Genomic DNA, 16,821 nt, shown 5'->3' with positions numbered 1-16,821 from the left:
TTTTCTACAAACCCAATATGCTTCGAAACTAATTTAAGTGTGGGATATTCTGAGAATTATTAAGAAAAATTCATGCCTTGCATCAATAAAGAATTTAAATCTGGTTACAGAAAATGAGATATAATTATCAATCATAGTTATTTTTTAAGTTTGTGTCTATAAAGCAGACTTCTTAGTTTATCTTTTATCAAAACATAAAAAAAAAATCTCACTTATCCACTCTGCCACAACTCATGGAGCTGATGGTACTGGTGTCATACAGCCACTCAGGGAGGAGGAGCTCGGTTTTTTAGGATATTACACTAGTTGTTTAAAATGTAATACTTCATTTTTTAAAAAAAAAAACCATGTTTATGCCTGAGGAACATAAAATATCAAGTGATACTAAATAAGATAAAAGTTAGTTATCATTTTAATAAACCAAATTTTTCTTCAACCTAATATACTGTACAAAAGAAACAGCTACTGGTTTTCATTTGCTTATTCAATAAATAATTGTTAATTTCCAAAAACCAACACCCAGGCTAAATACTTCTGTAATATTTGCTAATCTTACACTTAGAAAACAACTGTATAAGTAACTATATACGTTTTTAAAATTAAGTCACCCTCTTTCCCTTCCAATTGTTCTGTTTGAACTGCTTCCTTCAATTTACATAAAATCCATCTGGAAACAGTAGGAAAAATAGCCAGAAGAAAAACCACTGCATACCACCATCTTCTCCAAGGATTAAGTTGCAGAGTGTACCACTCACTAGATATGCTCCATTCAAAGATGCAAACACATGTAGAACAAATGCTGTTGTGACAATAACCTAGCTATATATCGAAGAAGAAAAGTCCAGATTAAAAGGTACTCCTACTTTCTATTCCTTTCTTAAGGCTCAACAATAATCTCCATGGCTAGGAAACACAAATGTGTACATACACATATACACGTATACATATGCACATAAATACTTTTCTCCCACAAACTGATTTCGTTTTTATTTACCATGTTTTCAGTTCACTAAATGCAATCATATTTTAAAGATAATGAATCTAAAAGTTGAATCTAGGTATTCTGATGACTATTTATGTAATAAGTTAGACAAGGGTCCCCAATTTTTAAGTAGCACATATCGTAAAACTTCGCTTTAATTTCTATGTAGCCATTTAAAAAAAAAAATGAGATCATGTTTTTTTGCAAGAATATGGATGGAGCTGGAGGCTATTATCCTTAGCAAACTAACACAGGAACAAAAATCCAAATACTGAATATTCTCACTTATATGTGGACGCTAAATGATGAGAACTCATGAACACAAAGAAAGGAAAAACAGACACTGGGCTCAACTTAAGGGTGATGGTGGGAGGAGAGAGAGAAGCAGAGAAGATAACTACTGGGTACTGGGGCTTAATACCTGGGAGATGAAATAATCTGTACAATAGGCCGAGCGCGGTGGCTCAAGCCTGTAATCCCAGCACTTGGGGAGGCCGAGACGGGCGGATCACGAGGTCAGGAGATTGAGACCATCCTGGCTAACACGGTGAAACCCCGTCTCTACTAAAAAATACAAAAAGCTAGCCAGTCGTGGTGGCGGGCGCCTGTAGTCCCAGCTACTCGGGAGGCTGAGGCAGGAGAATGGCGTAAACCCGGGAGGCGGAGCTTGCAGTGAGCTGAGATCCGGCCACTGCACTCTAGCCTGGATGACAGAGTGAGACTTCATCTCAAAAAAAAAAAAAAAAAAAATCTGTACAACAAACTCCCATCACATGAGTTCACTTGTGTAACAAAACTTCACATGTACCCCTGAACCCAAAATAAAAGTTAAAAAAAAGTTACCAGCATAGTTGTTATTAATTTATTTGACTTAAAGTTCAGGACTGAAACAGATGAATATAAGTTTATTTTTTTTAACAGCTTACAAAATTTAAATGTACTAAAGAGGATATGGTTCCTCTCTGAAAACAGAAAATAGCTTCATAAAAACACCAGACTGTTTTCTCTTCTCATATAAAAACACTTGGAATATTTTTAAATGTAAATTTAATTCTAGTTATTCTTGGCCTACTGTCCTGCATCTAAATCAAATCTAATTAGAGAAAAAAGTAACACCAAGTCCTGGTCAACTCCAGATCTTGATACAATAACCAGTAGAAAAAGTAGAATTTAAAACACAAAACAACCTTATATCTATGCCTTCTTTGGCCTAACAAATAATAGTAAGTTTTCTTGAGACCTCTTTTCTGATTCCTGCAGCACTCTGTCTCTACCACCATTCTGACACTTAAAAGTCAAGAGCCATTGGCCAACCTCAGTGGCTCACGCCTGTAATCTCAGCACTTTTAGAGGCTGAGGTGGGCGGTTCACCTGAGGTCGGGAGTTCAAGACCAGCCTGACAAACATGGAGAAACTTTGTCTCTTCTAAAAATACAAAATTAGCTGGCCATGGTAGTGCATGCCTGTAATCCCAGCTGCTCAGGAGGCTGAGGCAGGAGAATCACTTGAACCCCAGAGGCGGAGGTTGCAGTGAGCCGAGATCTCGCGTCATTGCACTCCAGCCTGGACGAAAAGAATGAAACTCCAGCTCAAAAACAAAAAAGTCAAGAGACATCAAATCACAACACTATAAGGATCACAAATTACAAGTGAAGTCTGAAGAGGCTCAAGAATCGGCTCAAGGTTGGTGAGTGGAAGGAGGAAGGATGAGAACTTAGATGTAGGTTTCCTAATGCCAGATGTGTATGTTCTTCCCTCTAGCCCAGGCTGCTTACCCGTAAGTGCTTCTTTGATTTGCTCAGTTTTACATATACATTATTTTCCCTGTGAGAATCTTAGAATTTCAATACAGAACAGGAACTGAGCCTTGTGTGGTTTTTGTTTGTTCATTCTGGCTTTGTTTTTTCTCTCTTTTTCCTTCACACAAAGCAACAGAACACAGACTAGCCAGTCAATAAATACTCCAATTATATTTTAAAATATTAATTACCGGCTGGGCTCTGTGGCTCAAGCCTGTAATCCCAACACTTTGGGGGGCCGAGACAGGCGGATCACGAGGTCAGGAGATCGAGACCATCCTGGCTAACACGGTGAAACCCCGACTCTACTAAAAAAATACAAAAAACTAGCAGGGCAAGGTGGTGGGCGCCTGTAGTCCCAGCAACTCTGGACACTGAGGCAGGAGAATGGCGTAAACCCGGGAGGCGGAGCTTGCAGTGAGCTGAGATTGGCCACTGCACTCCAGCCTGGGGGACAGAGTGAGACTCTGTCTCAAAAAAAAAAAAACAAAATTAATTACAAAAATTTCACAGTATTACACAATGGAAATTATTGTTGGCATACATTTGCATCTAAAAAGTTAAAATGCTGTTAGTTACCTCTAAAAAAATTGTATTATGAGAGAATTTATAAAGCTTAGCTAAATTAACGTAGATTTACTAAATTATGTAGCATTATAAAAGCATACACAAATTGCTACTAAAATCAAGAATTAATGCAATACAAAAATTGTTATGGACAATAGCATAAAAATTTTCTCCCTATTGTCCGGGCGCGGTGCCTCACACCTGTAATCCCAGCATTTTGGGAAGTCAAGGCGGGCGGATCATCTGAGGTCAGGAGTTCGAGACCAGCCTGACCAACATGGTGAAACCCCTGTCTCTACTAAAAATACAAAAATTAGCTGGTCATGGTGGCACACGCCTGTAACCCAGCTACTCAGGAGGCTGAGGCAGGAAAACCACTTGAACCTGGGAGGCAGAGGCTGCAGTGAGCCGAGATTGCACCACTCCACTCCAGTCTGGATGACAGAGCAAGACTCTGTTCCCCCTCACCAAAAAAAAAAAAAAAAAAAAAAAAAAAAGATTCTACCTATTGAAGAAAATAAAGTGCCCAATGGCTAGAGTTATGCTAATATGTATTGTGATATGTCCCTAAGAAATGACAAATATACCTAGACCACCTATTAGCACTTGTCAACCCATGGATTTCATGGACCCCAACCATGAAGTCGGTGTAAAAGAAAGTGGTAGGAAGAAGTGAGGAATGAGAGTGAAGAGAAGAGAAAGAAACGCTGCGCAAAGGCACAGAACTCATGAACCCTCAAAATGTGCCAGGTGTGCAGGTATCTAACTATACGAAAGTCAGAGGAGAGTAAGAACTCTGAATCTCTACTTGGTAAGTCTGTTCATTTCTTTGCTTCGGTGATTTTCCAGTGTGGGGTTTTGTTTTGTTTTGCCCTTGGTTACTTAGTAAAGTCACTGTTTAAAAAATTCCAACCTTGTCTAAACCAAACTAAGAAGAAAAGGAGGATTGTCCTTCTCTAGACGTGGCCGGCAGGAATTCCAGAGGCCCTGGACCAGCAGGACATTCTGGTCACCACTGTGGTGCCAGCTGGAGGCCAGGAAAGAACCAGTAGAGCCAGAGCGGGAGAAGAGGCCTCTGAAGACAAGCAGCCTCAGATCTGGCTTGGACAAGACTGGAAAATCCCATCAAAGAACCCATCCACCCTCTTCATAACAACAGTGCTCTAAGACTTCTCCAGGTGATCAAATTAAGGAGATCATTTTAGTCTACCAGTAAACTGTTACCTGGTTCCCTTTTTAAGAAAGAAATAATTTAAATTCTACATTTGCCAAATTTTTAAAGATGAAATAGCTGTTGGTATTCAGTACATTGCTAGAAACAGGAAGGAAAGATTTAAATGCTTAAAGAACCTGTTAGAGAAGGCATTTAAAAAGACCTAAATGTTATGGCTCCCTTCTTAGCCCTGTGTGCAGCATCTGTAAGTATTTTGCACCTGAAAGCCCACAAAAGCTGTGGCTCCAAATCATTTAAAACAGAATAGTCAATGACAGAGTAGCCTTGCCTATGAGACACTGTGTGCTGGGGTTCTGGAATAAAGTATAGCTTCTGGATCTTTTCTTCTCCCAAGCCAGATCGATGCCCTAGCATCAGAAAGCCAAGATTGCCAAAATCCACATTATCTATTCTGCTTGTTGCTGTGCCTGTGGGAGGGTCAAGTTGTGGAGCATGATGCATATTCAATATCTCCTTACTGCACTTGAGTGTTCATGACTGACCAGGAGTACTGTCAAGAACAATACAAATTATGTGTACTTAAAAATTCCTTTGTCCCATATAGAATTTTTACCTGTCCACAGCAAAAAATAAAAATTTAAAAAAAAAATTTTTTTAAAGAGTAGAAAAACAGCATTTAAATCAGAGGAAATTCCTGTCTCTCACTACCCTAAGGAAGGAACCCTAAAACAGGTTAGCAGTAACTAGAAAGCAAATGAGAAAGTTCTTTGCAAAAATTGGAGAATATAACCCCAAATTAAATAAGCAGATGATTAGTTAATGCACCAGGATGTCTTATGCACACAAGATAATAAAAGCAATATTAAAACCAATAAACTATCAGTATAACAAATGATATTTAATTTCAACTCTGGCCTGTTTTTGCAAATTCACCAATGTTTATATGAAACACATTTTCTGACCACTCCCCTGCCTCAAGTAGCCCCTCATTTTAGCCGTATGTTCACCAAGACTTTTATTTGTATTAAAAGTCTGTTGAATATATTTACAGTAATAATCATGTTCTTTAGCGTATACAAACTTGAAATAAGGTTTTTACTTTAAACTTCTGGTGTTGACTTTTATTATAAATACAGTTCTTTAGCCAAAAAAGGAAAGGACACTCCAATGTAGTATACCTTGTCACTTCTGTATTGATAATGCCTGGGGAGTATCCCCATCACTCACAAACTTGCACAGAAACTGATACTCTCTTGCGAGAAGACTAATAATAAAAAAGAACAGCAAAAAATAATAATAATAATTAGTGTTAATGGCTCTTGAAATGAAGAGCAAAGGTTATCCAGTTGCTATTTATAGATTTTTCCCTGGTTAAAATTTAATTACAAACCTATACAAACTAAACTTTAAACCTAATTTCTTATTTATTTATTTATTTACTTATTTTTTATTATACTTTAAGTTCTAGGGTACATGTGCACAATTGGCAGGTCTGTTACATATGTATACATGTGCCATGTTGGTGTGCTGCACCCATTAACTTGTCATTTACATTAGGTATATCTCCTAATGCCATCCCTCCCCCCTCCCCCCACCCCAGGACAGGCCTTGATGTATGATGTGCCCCTTCCTGTGTCCAAGTGTTCTCATTTAAACCTAATTTCTTATAACAGAAAAGAAATTGTAAACATGAAGCATATTTCAACACTAACAAATTAAGCATTTTCTCACTTAATCACATCTCATTTAAGAAATAAATGCAAGAAAGGGGAAGTATATCCATATTTTATTAGAAATTTCAAAATATTATTATTTCCCTAAATCTGCCACAATATGCTACTAAAACAATCAAAGCCTGAAAAAAATGCATGAGTCAATCAGTAACTAAGTATGTAAATGCATAAACCTGATTGTATTGCTTTGAAGAAAACCAAATTAAAATTAACAAAAGTACATTTCCCTCTTTTAATACACAAAAGAAAATCTGTAATGAAAATCTTCCTTCTGTGTATAAAAACAATATATCTTTGCTCTTTGAATAGCTTGTAAAGTTACTCTGAAAACAAAAACTTATTTGAAGTTACTATATTTTTAAATTACAAACAGTAGTTTTCGAAGAGGTATTTTTGTGACACAGTCGGGCAGTAATCAATTCTGTACTGCTACACCATCTTTAGTAGTGTAATTACCAAATATGGGTGGCAACACGTAGGCTTTAAGGTGGTAAGCAGAATAAAGATAACAAATAACAACAGAGTTGCAGTCCCAGCTACTTGGGAGGCTGAGGTGATAAACAGGATCACGGAGCCCAGGGCTGTAGTGAGCTATGACAGCATCACTGCATTCTAGCCTGACCCACAGCATGAGACCCTGTCTATAAATAAATAAATAAAATAACACAGTCTCTATAATTATACTATTCTAGATAACCATTTTTAACTGCAGTCTCAATAGCTTTGAAAATTAGTTTTGTTGGCCAGGCGTGGTGGCTCACACCTGTAATCCCAGCACTTTGGGAAGCCGAGGGGTTGGATCACAAGGTCAGGAGTTCAAGACCAGCCTAACCAAGATGGTGAAACCCCATCTCTACTTAAAAAAAATACAAAAATTAGCCTGGCATGGTAGCGTACGCCTGTAATCCCAGCTTCTCAGGAGGCTGAGGCAGACAATTGCTTGAACCTGGGAGGCAGAGGTTGCAGTGGCCGAGATCATACCACTGCACTCCGGCCTGGACGACAGAGTGAGACTCAGTCTCAAAAAAAAAAAAAAGAAAGAAAAGAAAAGAAAGAAAGAAAGAAAATTAGTTCTCTTCAGTTTAGTTTGGTGAGGCAACCATTCTACAGCAAAAGCAAATGAGTAAAACGTAAATTAAAAAGAATATGTCACTTTAAAAGCCACCAAATTCTCAGCTAAGCCTAATTTATAGCAATGATTAAAGAAAAATAAAAATACTCTTTGATCAACATGCTAACTATTTCCTCCCAGGAGCTCAGCCACAAATTCATAACGAAGTTTCAAGAACAAATTTCTAGAATATACTCAAGCTCTGAAGAAGAAATTTGCATCTCCTTTCCAACTAGCCATCAGTATTTTAATCATTTTTTATCATGAGAACACTATTTACACCAACGAACATGTCTTGTTAGCTTCAAGTGCTGTGTTTAAAAAGATGTAACAGAGAAGCTCTATGTTTGAATGCAAAACACCATAGGAATCACTGGCAAATTCTAAAATGAAAAACAGGTCTCTGAAATGCCCAGAGCCAGCTGCTACTGTCCAGAAGCCAGCTCCTTCCCACAGAGCAGCAGATCGGCATGAGCCACAGCTTAAGTGGGAATGTCATCTCCTAAGGCAAGGTTCGGCAAAGTTTTCTGTATAGGACCAGCTAGTAAATATTTCAGACTTTGCAGGCCTCACAGTCTCTGTAACTACTATTCAGCTCTGCCTTGTAGCACCAAAGCAGCCAGACAATATGTAAACAAAAGAATTTGGCTGAGAGCCAATAAAACTTTAATTTCATATAATTTTCATGTTTCAGAGTATATTATTCTCCTTTTGATATTTTTCAACCATTTAAAAATGTAAACATCACTGTTAGTTCACAGACCACACAAACACAGGGGTCTGCTAGATTTGGCCTATGGGCCATAATTTGCCACTCTTGCCTAAGGCCCAGTTTTCCTTCAGCCTGTGCCTACTCTTTCTCCTCCTTTTATGTAACCTGCAAATTATGTCTCTTCCCTTTTAGCAAAGCTTTCCTTTTCTTTCTCTAAGTCACTGATGGCCAGTTTCTGTTTCTTTCCCGTAGGTCCCAGAAGTCCAAAAGAACAATTAAGAGGTCAGGAAAGACAAGCACAGCCTGAAGAAGGGGCACAGCCTCCTCTTCTACTGTTTTCCAGCTATGTGAGCTTGTGCAAGTTACGCAACCATTCCAAATCTCCATTTCACCACCAATAAAAAAAATTACGGCACCCAACTACCTGAAAGTAATAGTGCAGCTGCCACTTTGTATTGAGTAAAGCAGGTAGAGGGAGAAATATAACCCATGGAGAAGGGTTGCCAAACATAGTTCAGAAACAAGGCAGCAGATACTGCACTTGTAAGCTGTTAAATCATGTAGCGTATGGGTTCCCAAGCAGAGAAAGGAAGCTCAGTGAATTCGGATAAAGTTCTGGGGGAAGGAGAAACCAGCAACCTCATCGATTGCATGCTACTTTTCATAATTCTCAGAACAGGCCAGAAACTCAGTAAACAAAACCTGAGGATGTCTGTGGCAAAAGTACAGTGTAGACCCTGAAGAGCATAAAAATGAATAAAACTCAGCCCTTCATTTTAAAGAGTTTATAATGTATTTAACATAAGGACCTACAGTACAAAGTAAATACGATATGTATAAACCAACCACATTAAGTTACAAATAAAAAGAACCAAACAAAAACAGCAAGGGGAAGAATTTCCTAGGAGCTAGACTTCAACAATAAACAGGATTTCAAAAAACTAAAAAGGAACAGAAATTTGAGACAGCTATTCATGTACATATCTAGGATTACAGAACATGTGGATTCTCAATTCCAGTAGACATTATTAAATTGTTCTCCAAAAACACTGTGCTTCCACCAATGGTCAATTCCCATCCTGACATTTGGTACAATCAGAGTTTATTTTAAGATGCTTTGTCCCATGTGATGGATAGAAAAGTGTAGCTCAATTTAATTTTCATTTCTTGTCTTCACATTCTCTAGAGTTGTTTTATATGTCTGCTTTCATGTGAAATAAAAGGCACAGTCTGTTTATGGATGATATGTCATTCTGTGTGGCTGAAGCACAGAATACAGAAAGTACAGAGGACAAGACCCTCTCTCTTCCAGAGGTTTCTCCAGGCCCTTGCTCTTTTCCTCTCCACCCCGTAAATTGCTGGTTTGCATCAGTAGATAGGGACAAATCTTTCCTTTTTTCCTTGAATGTACCACAGTAAATTAGAGAGTTTATAAATGAATGAATGTGGTAGAAAAATACTGGTCTTGACAGAAACATTTGAGACCATTTCCTTTATTTTTGCCCAAAACTTGGTTTCTGCCCAATTTGGATCATAGAATAGTAAGGTGCCTCAGAAAACACACACAAATTTGATTCACGTCTAGAGACCTGACGGCAAAGACTTGGCAGGAATATGTCCACCTTCTCCTTATTCCACCTAGAAGGCAGAAAAGGCAGGAAAGATAAATCAGGGTATGAACCTGATTTACTGGCACTGATTAGGAAGGTTCTGCCTCTGAAAGTTCCCATAAGGATATGATTTTCAGGTAACAATTCCTATACATTATTTTCAGAGAAAATGATCATTTTAACCAAAATCTTATTTAGTCTTTCCATGCTAAGAATAAAGTGGCAACCAAAAGGAACCAACACAGCACACAGAACTCTCAAAAATGTAACAAAAAGCTAAGATCTCAACTCTGGTCAACAAAGCACCAGAGCTAGGAAAAATTACACTCCAAAAATTGATGAATGTGTGTCACATTCCCAGCTACAGTGGGTAAACTGAAAATCATTATAAATATTTGTTTTCAAAAATGATTTGCTGTTATCATTTCAGTAACGCTATAATGCCACACTGCCTCAAATACAAATAGATTTGTCTAATCCCATGATTCTTAACCCTGGGCAAAATTTTGTCCCTCTGGGGACATTTGGCCTTTTTTTGTTTGTTTGTTTGTTTTGTTTTGTTTTGTTTTCTGGTGCTCAGATTAGAAGGGGAATACTACTGGCACCTAGTGCACAGAGGTTAAGGGTACTGCTAAACGTCGACGCACAGCATAGTTCCCCAAAGCAAAGAAGTGTCCGGCTCAAAATGTCAATAGGGCCAAGAAATTGTGATCTAAACCATTTCTTCTTGGTTAGTTGGGACATGTTGACAAATATACAGGGTTAGAGATGATAAGCACTCTTCTTAAAGAACTATTAAGCTAGACAATTTAGGGTCCTATAGAAGATCTTGATATTTATGTCAACAAATAAGTTTCTATTCAGTAATTTTCAGTTGAAATATGTAAAGAATAATATAGACCACAGTCCGTGATTCTGCCCACCTTATCAAGCAGTTCACCTCTACGTTTATTAGTTTATCACATAACCTACAAGAACATCTACCTACACCGAAATTTGTAACCAAACTGACTAGTGCTGGCTTCACCTATCACAAATTAGTATTTCCCCACATTTCGATCCTAACCGAATTCCCGCCTGCTTACCAAAAGTGACCAGTCCTCAGATTTAAACAGTGGGTTTCATGTGGTCTTTTCCTGAGGAAATTTTCATATCTAAAATTCTCTTTCTCTGATATCACAATCCATTAAAAGTTTACTGTCCAGTTCCATGAAATTTAAAATCCAGAGTGAGAAGGGAAGTCGATTTTGACTATAAACACAAAGGCAGCTACAAAGGGAGGTCCTCTATTAAAAAGTAAGGGGTGTTGGCAATCAAGTGGAATAAAATATACAAAGGCCAAAGAGGCCTCTCTAAATATAACAAAGTCCTTAGAGATTGTTTTATTTCACAATTAAAGTTTCCTTGGGTGTTTCAACAAAGAAAGACATTTTTCTGGAGAAGTCTTTTTGTTTTGTTTTGTTTTTCCTTTTTAAATGTCTCTGTCTCTACTTTCAAATTTGCTGAAGGCACTTACTTTCTACTTTCTAGATATTATGCTAGAAGAAATATTTTTAAATTATGCAAAAGTTTAGTTCAAATTTAGAGGACTCACAGGGGTTCAGAAATCCATTTTAAATGGTCACATATACCTAACAGAAAGAAAAGCATCCTGTAACTGATAGAAATCCATCTGAATGCTGAAGTTTCTCAAGCTAACAAAGCAAGCACTGTTTTGTAGAAAGATGGGCAGTTCAGCCTGCTGACGTTATCTGAAACACTTAAAGATGAAAACAAAACTATTGCTACATGGATGAGCTGGACAGCAGACCAAATGTCACTTTCTGAATGTAACTCTGAAATAGAAATTTCTGTCCTTAGGCTTAAGAAAAGTTCAAGTAGAAAAGCACTCTATTAACTTGGGAGAAAAAAAGGTGCCAAAATGACTTAACAACAACAACAACAAAAGGACATTAGAAGGTCATTCAAATGCAAGATCTAATTTCAGAGAGTTGAGCACAAAGAGCACAAATGTGGAAAACTCCAAGGATTTTTCATGTGCCACAAAAGGCAGCAAAGCACGTTTAGACAAACGTTGTGAAACTCTCTTTAATCTGGCTAAATGTAAAAAGTTTTGTTTTACAAGAACTTGACTAGACTCTCGTGCAGCTCCAGCTTCTGAAAACAAGAAACAGGACCCGGCTCTAGAAAAGGGTAGGTAAGGGGAGCAGCCGTGTATCCACAGCTTCCCCTTCAGATCCCAAAGGAGGAAAGCTGCCGCCTGGAGGTACTGGGTAGCCAGGCAGCCTTATTGAAAACAACTAAAGTTTCTGAGCAAGCGTTGTTTTTGGCAAGAGGGAGGTGTTACCGGCTGCTTCCTGGGGTGCTGGAAGGAATGTGTCACCATCAATTAGAAAGTACACTAAGCCCCGTGTTTAGGTCACAGAAGGAGTACTGCCTCGTCCACCACGGATAAATCCATGCCAACTCTCAGAAAGGAGGAAAGAGAAAGGACAGCTGCAGGAAAGGTGTTGTGCCCATGACCTGCAAGTCCAAAAGGAAACTCCAACTTGTTCTGCAGGGAAATTCGGACAAGCTGAGTTCACCGAGAACTCCAAGGAGTCAACGAGCGCGGGTGCCCCTACACTTCCCCTGGGACCAGCGCCGCCCGACCGCAATTCTGGGGAAGACCCCGGCGGTCCTGGAGAGGAGGGACAGGCCCCCACTACTCACCTGGCCAGCCCCGCGGAAGGGTTGGTGGATGAATGAACTGCCCCCCCGCCGGCCGAACCTCGCGGGACAGCGGCACACCGCAGGGTGCTCACCTGTGGGGATGCTCGAGGGCTTCTCCGAGTCTGCACCCAGATAGGGATTCCAGGGGTGGAGGACGAGCGCCAGGAGCAGCAGCTGAGGCTTCACCGTGCGCACCCCCATGTTCGGCCCTCGAGGGCCGCGCGGGATCAGGCGCCCACGGCCCCGCAGCGCCGCACTTCTCGCGAGAACGCAGACACCCGGGTCCGCCCTGGGCTAGCGATTGCGGGCGGGAGCGGGTGGGCAAGGCGCGGGGCCGGCAGCGTGAGCTGCGCGTAACGCAGCAGAGTCAGGTCGTCGGCGGAGGCGCGGAGCAGCAGGCGCCCGGGGCGCTGCAGTGGCCTTATAGGCTCCCCGAGGGGAGGCGACGGGGCGGGCCGAGCCCTGGCTATTGGCCGCCCGCTGACCCGCCGCCGCCGCGCGCCCGGTGCGGTCGCCTCCACTCGCCCTCCTGGGCCCCACGTCTGGACTGTTTGCTCAGCTCGGACGCTATTTAAGGAGCTGCCTGCGGCTACGTGTGGAGACTCACGCAGCGCTTCTGCCTGGAACGGGGAAGACTGCCCTTAGCTTTGGGAGTGGGTTTGGGAGAGAGAGGAGGAGCCGCCGGGAATCTGGCGGGAGGGCGGTGCTCCCGTCTGGGTTCTCTGCTGTCCCAGCCCCAGTAGCTTCCACAGCAGCCGCTAAGGGTGAGAATTTGCTCTTCTATGGCCTTGGATACCCCACCCAGTCTGAAGTGACTGCAGATCTGCCGCAATCTTGTCTGAATGGAACCTTGCCAGACTCTAAGCCATGGAAATGGATCGCCCCTCATTAATTCAGGGGCAGGTTCATCACCCTGTAAAACGAAGGCCGTGCTTTTATTTTACTCCGTAAACCGAAAGTTTTATTGTCCAGTGAACATTTCTTGTTCCGCCGCTTGTGCCAAGAGAGCCTTAGACTCTTTCCAGTAATGAGGCTTGTAAATCCTGCGGAATCAGAGCCCAACGTGTGTAATGCCAGGGCTGTGCTTACAAGATCTTCCTCCAGTCCGCATGGAAAATTACTCCTAAAGACGTGGTCGGAGAGGTCGAGGTCTCTGAGCCTTGGCCGCCACTCCTTCCATTTTTGACTGATGTCTAGGAAAATTCTCTTTTTTATGTTCTCACATTTTAACTAGCCAAGGGTTTAATTTGTTGGAATGAGTGGGAGCAAATGAACAATTAAGAAAAAGCTTGACAGTTTTGCCTCATACATTTAATGACGTACGCTATCTTATAGGAGAAAGAGAACCAAACTGCTTCCATTCTGGAATCTCCTGCCTCAATTTTCGTGAAATGAGAAAAAAAACAGAATTGAGACAACACCCGTTATAACTCTGAGCCTTTGAAATTAAAACCGAAAATTATGGAAAAATGTATTCCATTATGATCACATTTTGTCTAAAATTAACATATCAAGATAACATGAACTTAATGCTTTCATCTTATCTTGGTAGCATTAGAAACAGGTGGAAAACTTGCAAAGAAATGTTGCCTGGGATGTGACATTTTAAAAAAGAATCACTTCCTGTGCCCACAACTAAGCCAGTTATTACTCTGTTTTGAAGGTTTGGTCTCACTTTTTTAAAAGAAGAGGAAAACTGGAGAAAGTTCTGAGAAGAGTAACAAATAATTAAAGAAATGGAAACTATGACCTGTGAGAAGAATAAAATAAGGTTTATTTAGTCTGAAGGGGGGAAAAAAGCTAAAAGATGGATTCCTTAATGACAGCCTTTCATGTGTGGCAAGTACAGCTTCATAAAACTAGGCACAAAGCAAACAGCATCAGTCCTCTGAGTCCAAGGACTCTGCTATGAGTGGCCGGTGTTTTGGCCAAATCTGTCTCCAGAAAGCCAAACCTGCAATTGCCAAACTCCTTGAACTTGACTTCTTGCTTCCTTGGTTCTCCAGTATCTTTAAGAGCTTGCAGAGCTACAACCTGGCACCCCCCTTCCCCTCATGAATGCTTAACTGCTTCTCTGCATTACAGGGGTGTGTGTATGTGAGTGTGTGTGTATGTGTGTGTGTGTTTAAACTCCAAAAGTCCACTAATAATTTCAGGTTACTTTGACATTCTTCCTTCTCTGTTAAGAATCACAATGTCTGTACTGTGAGACTCATATAAAGCAAGTATTTCTTTGGGATTTTCAAAATACCTAGACACTTCTAACACAGTCTGAAAGAGCCCCAATTCTGAAACCAAATCCTTCCTGCTTTCTTATATTTCCAGCCATCTGCTGAACATTTCTACTTGGATGTTCCATTGGCACAAACTCAATATGTCTTTTTTTTTTTTTTTAAACAGAGTCACGCTCTGTCACCCCGGCTGGAGTGTAGTGGTGCAATCTCTGCTCACTGCAAGCTTGCTCTGCCTCCCGGGTTCACACCATTCTCCTGCCTCAACCTCTGGAGTAACTGGGACTACAGGCGCCTGCCACCAGGCCCGGCTAATTTTTTTTGTATTTTTAGTAGAGATGGGGTTTCACCGTGTTGGCTAGGATGGTCTTGATCTCCTGACCTCGTGATCCACCTGCCTCGGCCTCCCAAAGTGTTGGGATTACAGGCGTGAGCCACCACGCCTGGCCCGATATGTCTTTTAACTCATCAAATCCAGATCCTAGTCAGCTCCCTCATCTCTGTTGATACTACTGCTCTCTAACTCATGTGTCCTCAGACATTTTTACTTCTCTCTTCCTATCCCCTACACCCGCCAGCTCACAGAGCTGGACTCAAATTTTGTCATTTTTTTCCCCTTTATGTTCTGTCTTCATCTATTCCTTTCCATTCTCACTACTACCTCACTAACTAATGCACTCTTGAGTGTATCCTAGGCCATTTCCTGTAGACTTTCCCTACCACCAGTATAATACCACTATATACCACAACTAGATGAATCATACTCATGTCCTTTTGCTTGCTTCATCCCCAAACAGATTTCATAAGAGATTTGGAAACAATACAAATTCCCTAACATAGTATTCAGATCCCTTCATGCCAAACTAGACCCAACCAATGTAGTTTGCTTTATTATCTCCTAAAGCAGACCAAATACTTTGTCACTTGCATTCTCTAAAGTTTAGGTAGGAATCATTTGGGTTCCTCCGAGCATGAGCCCAAATTCAGTGACTAGCAGTTTGTGGAGAGTTTCGAGAAAACAGGATAGGTGAGACTAAAATGACACAGGAAGGGGAAAATATCCAATTAAATCAACCACAGTGGGTAATTGGAGCTTAATCCCGCAAAATTGATATACTATATATCACTCAAAAATATCCTGGTCAATGGGTCAGAGAACTGGGATATATAGTCCCAACACCTATCAGTCATTGACTTAAGGGCTGAGGGACACTCATTAATTCCCAGGCATTCCCAACCTGCTGTGGTAGCAGCCACTCCAATGATATAACTCTTGATCATAAGAATTCAGGGTGACATGCTCAGAAATGGTAAGGAAATTTGAGGAGAAATGAGAGAAGCAGCATTTGCTCAGCAACCATACCTTTGTTCATGTTATCCCTATATCTAAAAAAAAAAAAAAAAAGGATGACAAAACCTGTCCTCCTTCCTTCATCGGGCTAAAATCTGTCAAGCTGAAGTGCCACCTCCTACAGGAAGCCCAGCTGGGGTACCTTGCCCTACCTCAGGCTGGGTAGAGATGTCCCTGTTCCATGATTTTTAACTTCTGAAGCAGACCTCTCTCATTTGTGACAGGGTCTTTTCTTAGCATTATTATTAGACAGTCTATCTATTAAGGTCAGGATTGAATTATTTTTCATCATTGAAGAGTAAGTACCATAGTAGCACATTTGTTTATTCATTGATTCATTCAAAAAATATTCCGTGACTGCTATATCTCAGGCATTGTTCTAGATAGATGTTGGTAAAAACAAATTTATTAGTGACAGAAAAAACCAAAAATCTATTGTGCTTTAGTTTCAGGTGAAACAGAGATAAACATGTCATGGTAGTAAGTGGTAGAAAGAAAGTAAGTCAGGAAATGTAACTAGGAAGGATCAATAAGGAGGGGAGGTATACTGAAACCTTAGTAAGGGATCCTGGGAAAGCCCCATTGAGAAGATGATTCTTAAGCAAAGATCTGAAAGTGGTGAGAAAAAGAGGGGGCCATGCTGTACAGGGAACCTGCGTTCCAGGCAGAAGAAACAGGAAATGCAAGGACCGTGAGACCAGAAATATCTGGAGTGTTATGAGGAGGCAAGAGGGCAATTGAGTGTTCAGTGACTATGGGTAAGAATAGTAGGAGATGAAGCCTGAGAGGTAATAAGCAGGGCGGAGACAAGCAGATAAACAGTGTGATAAGGGTAAAGC

General features: G+C 40.6%; 1 protein-coding gene across 4 annotated transcripts in view; it reads right to left on the bottom strand.

Moving 5' to 3' along the window:
• The window catches only part of PLOD2 (procollagen-lysine,2-oxoglutarate 5-dioxygenase 2), a 91,444-nt gene extending 78,217 nt beyond the window's left edge, over positions 1-13,227 (bottom strand). For 2 of the 4 annotated variants that reach the window (XM_009201565.2, XM_009201566.2), the window contains exon 1: positions 12,493-13,227. In XM_009201565.2, coding sequence (XP_009199829.1) covers positions 12,493-12,601 — 109 coding nt within the window. In that variant the 5' untranslated portion in view covers positions 12,602-13,227. Of the gene's footprint in view, positions 1-12,400 lie in introns of all 4 variants that reach the window. The other 2 variants (XM_009201568.2, XM_009201569.2) reach the window with 2 other exon arrangements.
• Positions 13,228-16,821: the final 3,594 nt, after the last annotated feature.

This window comes from Papio anubis, chromosome 2, assembly GCF_008728515.1.
Source record: "Papio anubis isolate 15944 chromosome 2, Panubis1.0, whole genome shotgun sequence".
Taxonomy (NCBI): Eukaryota; Metazoa; Chordata; class Mammalia; order Primates; family Cercopithecidae; genus Papio; species Papio anubis.
This window is presented reverse-complemented; position numbering and strand designations above follow the sequence as displayed.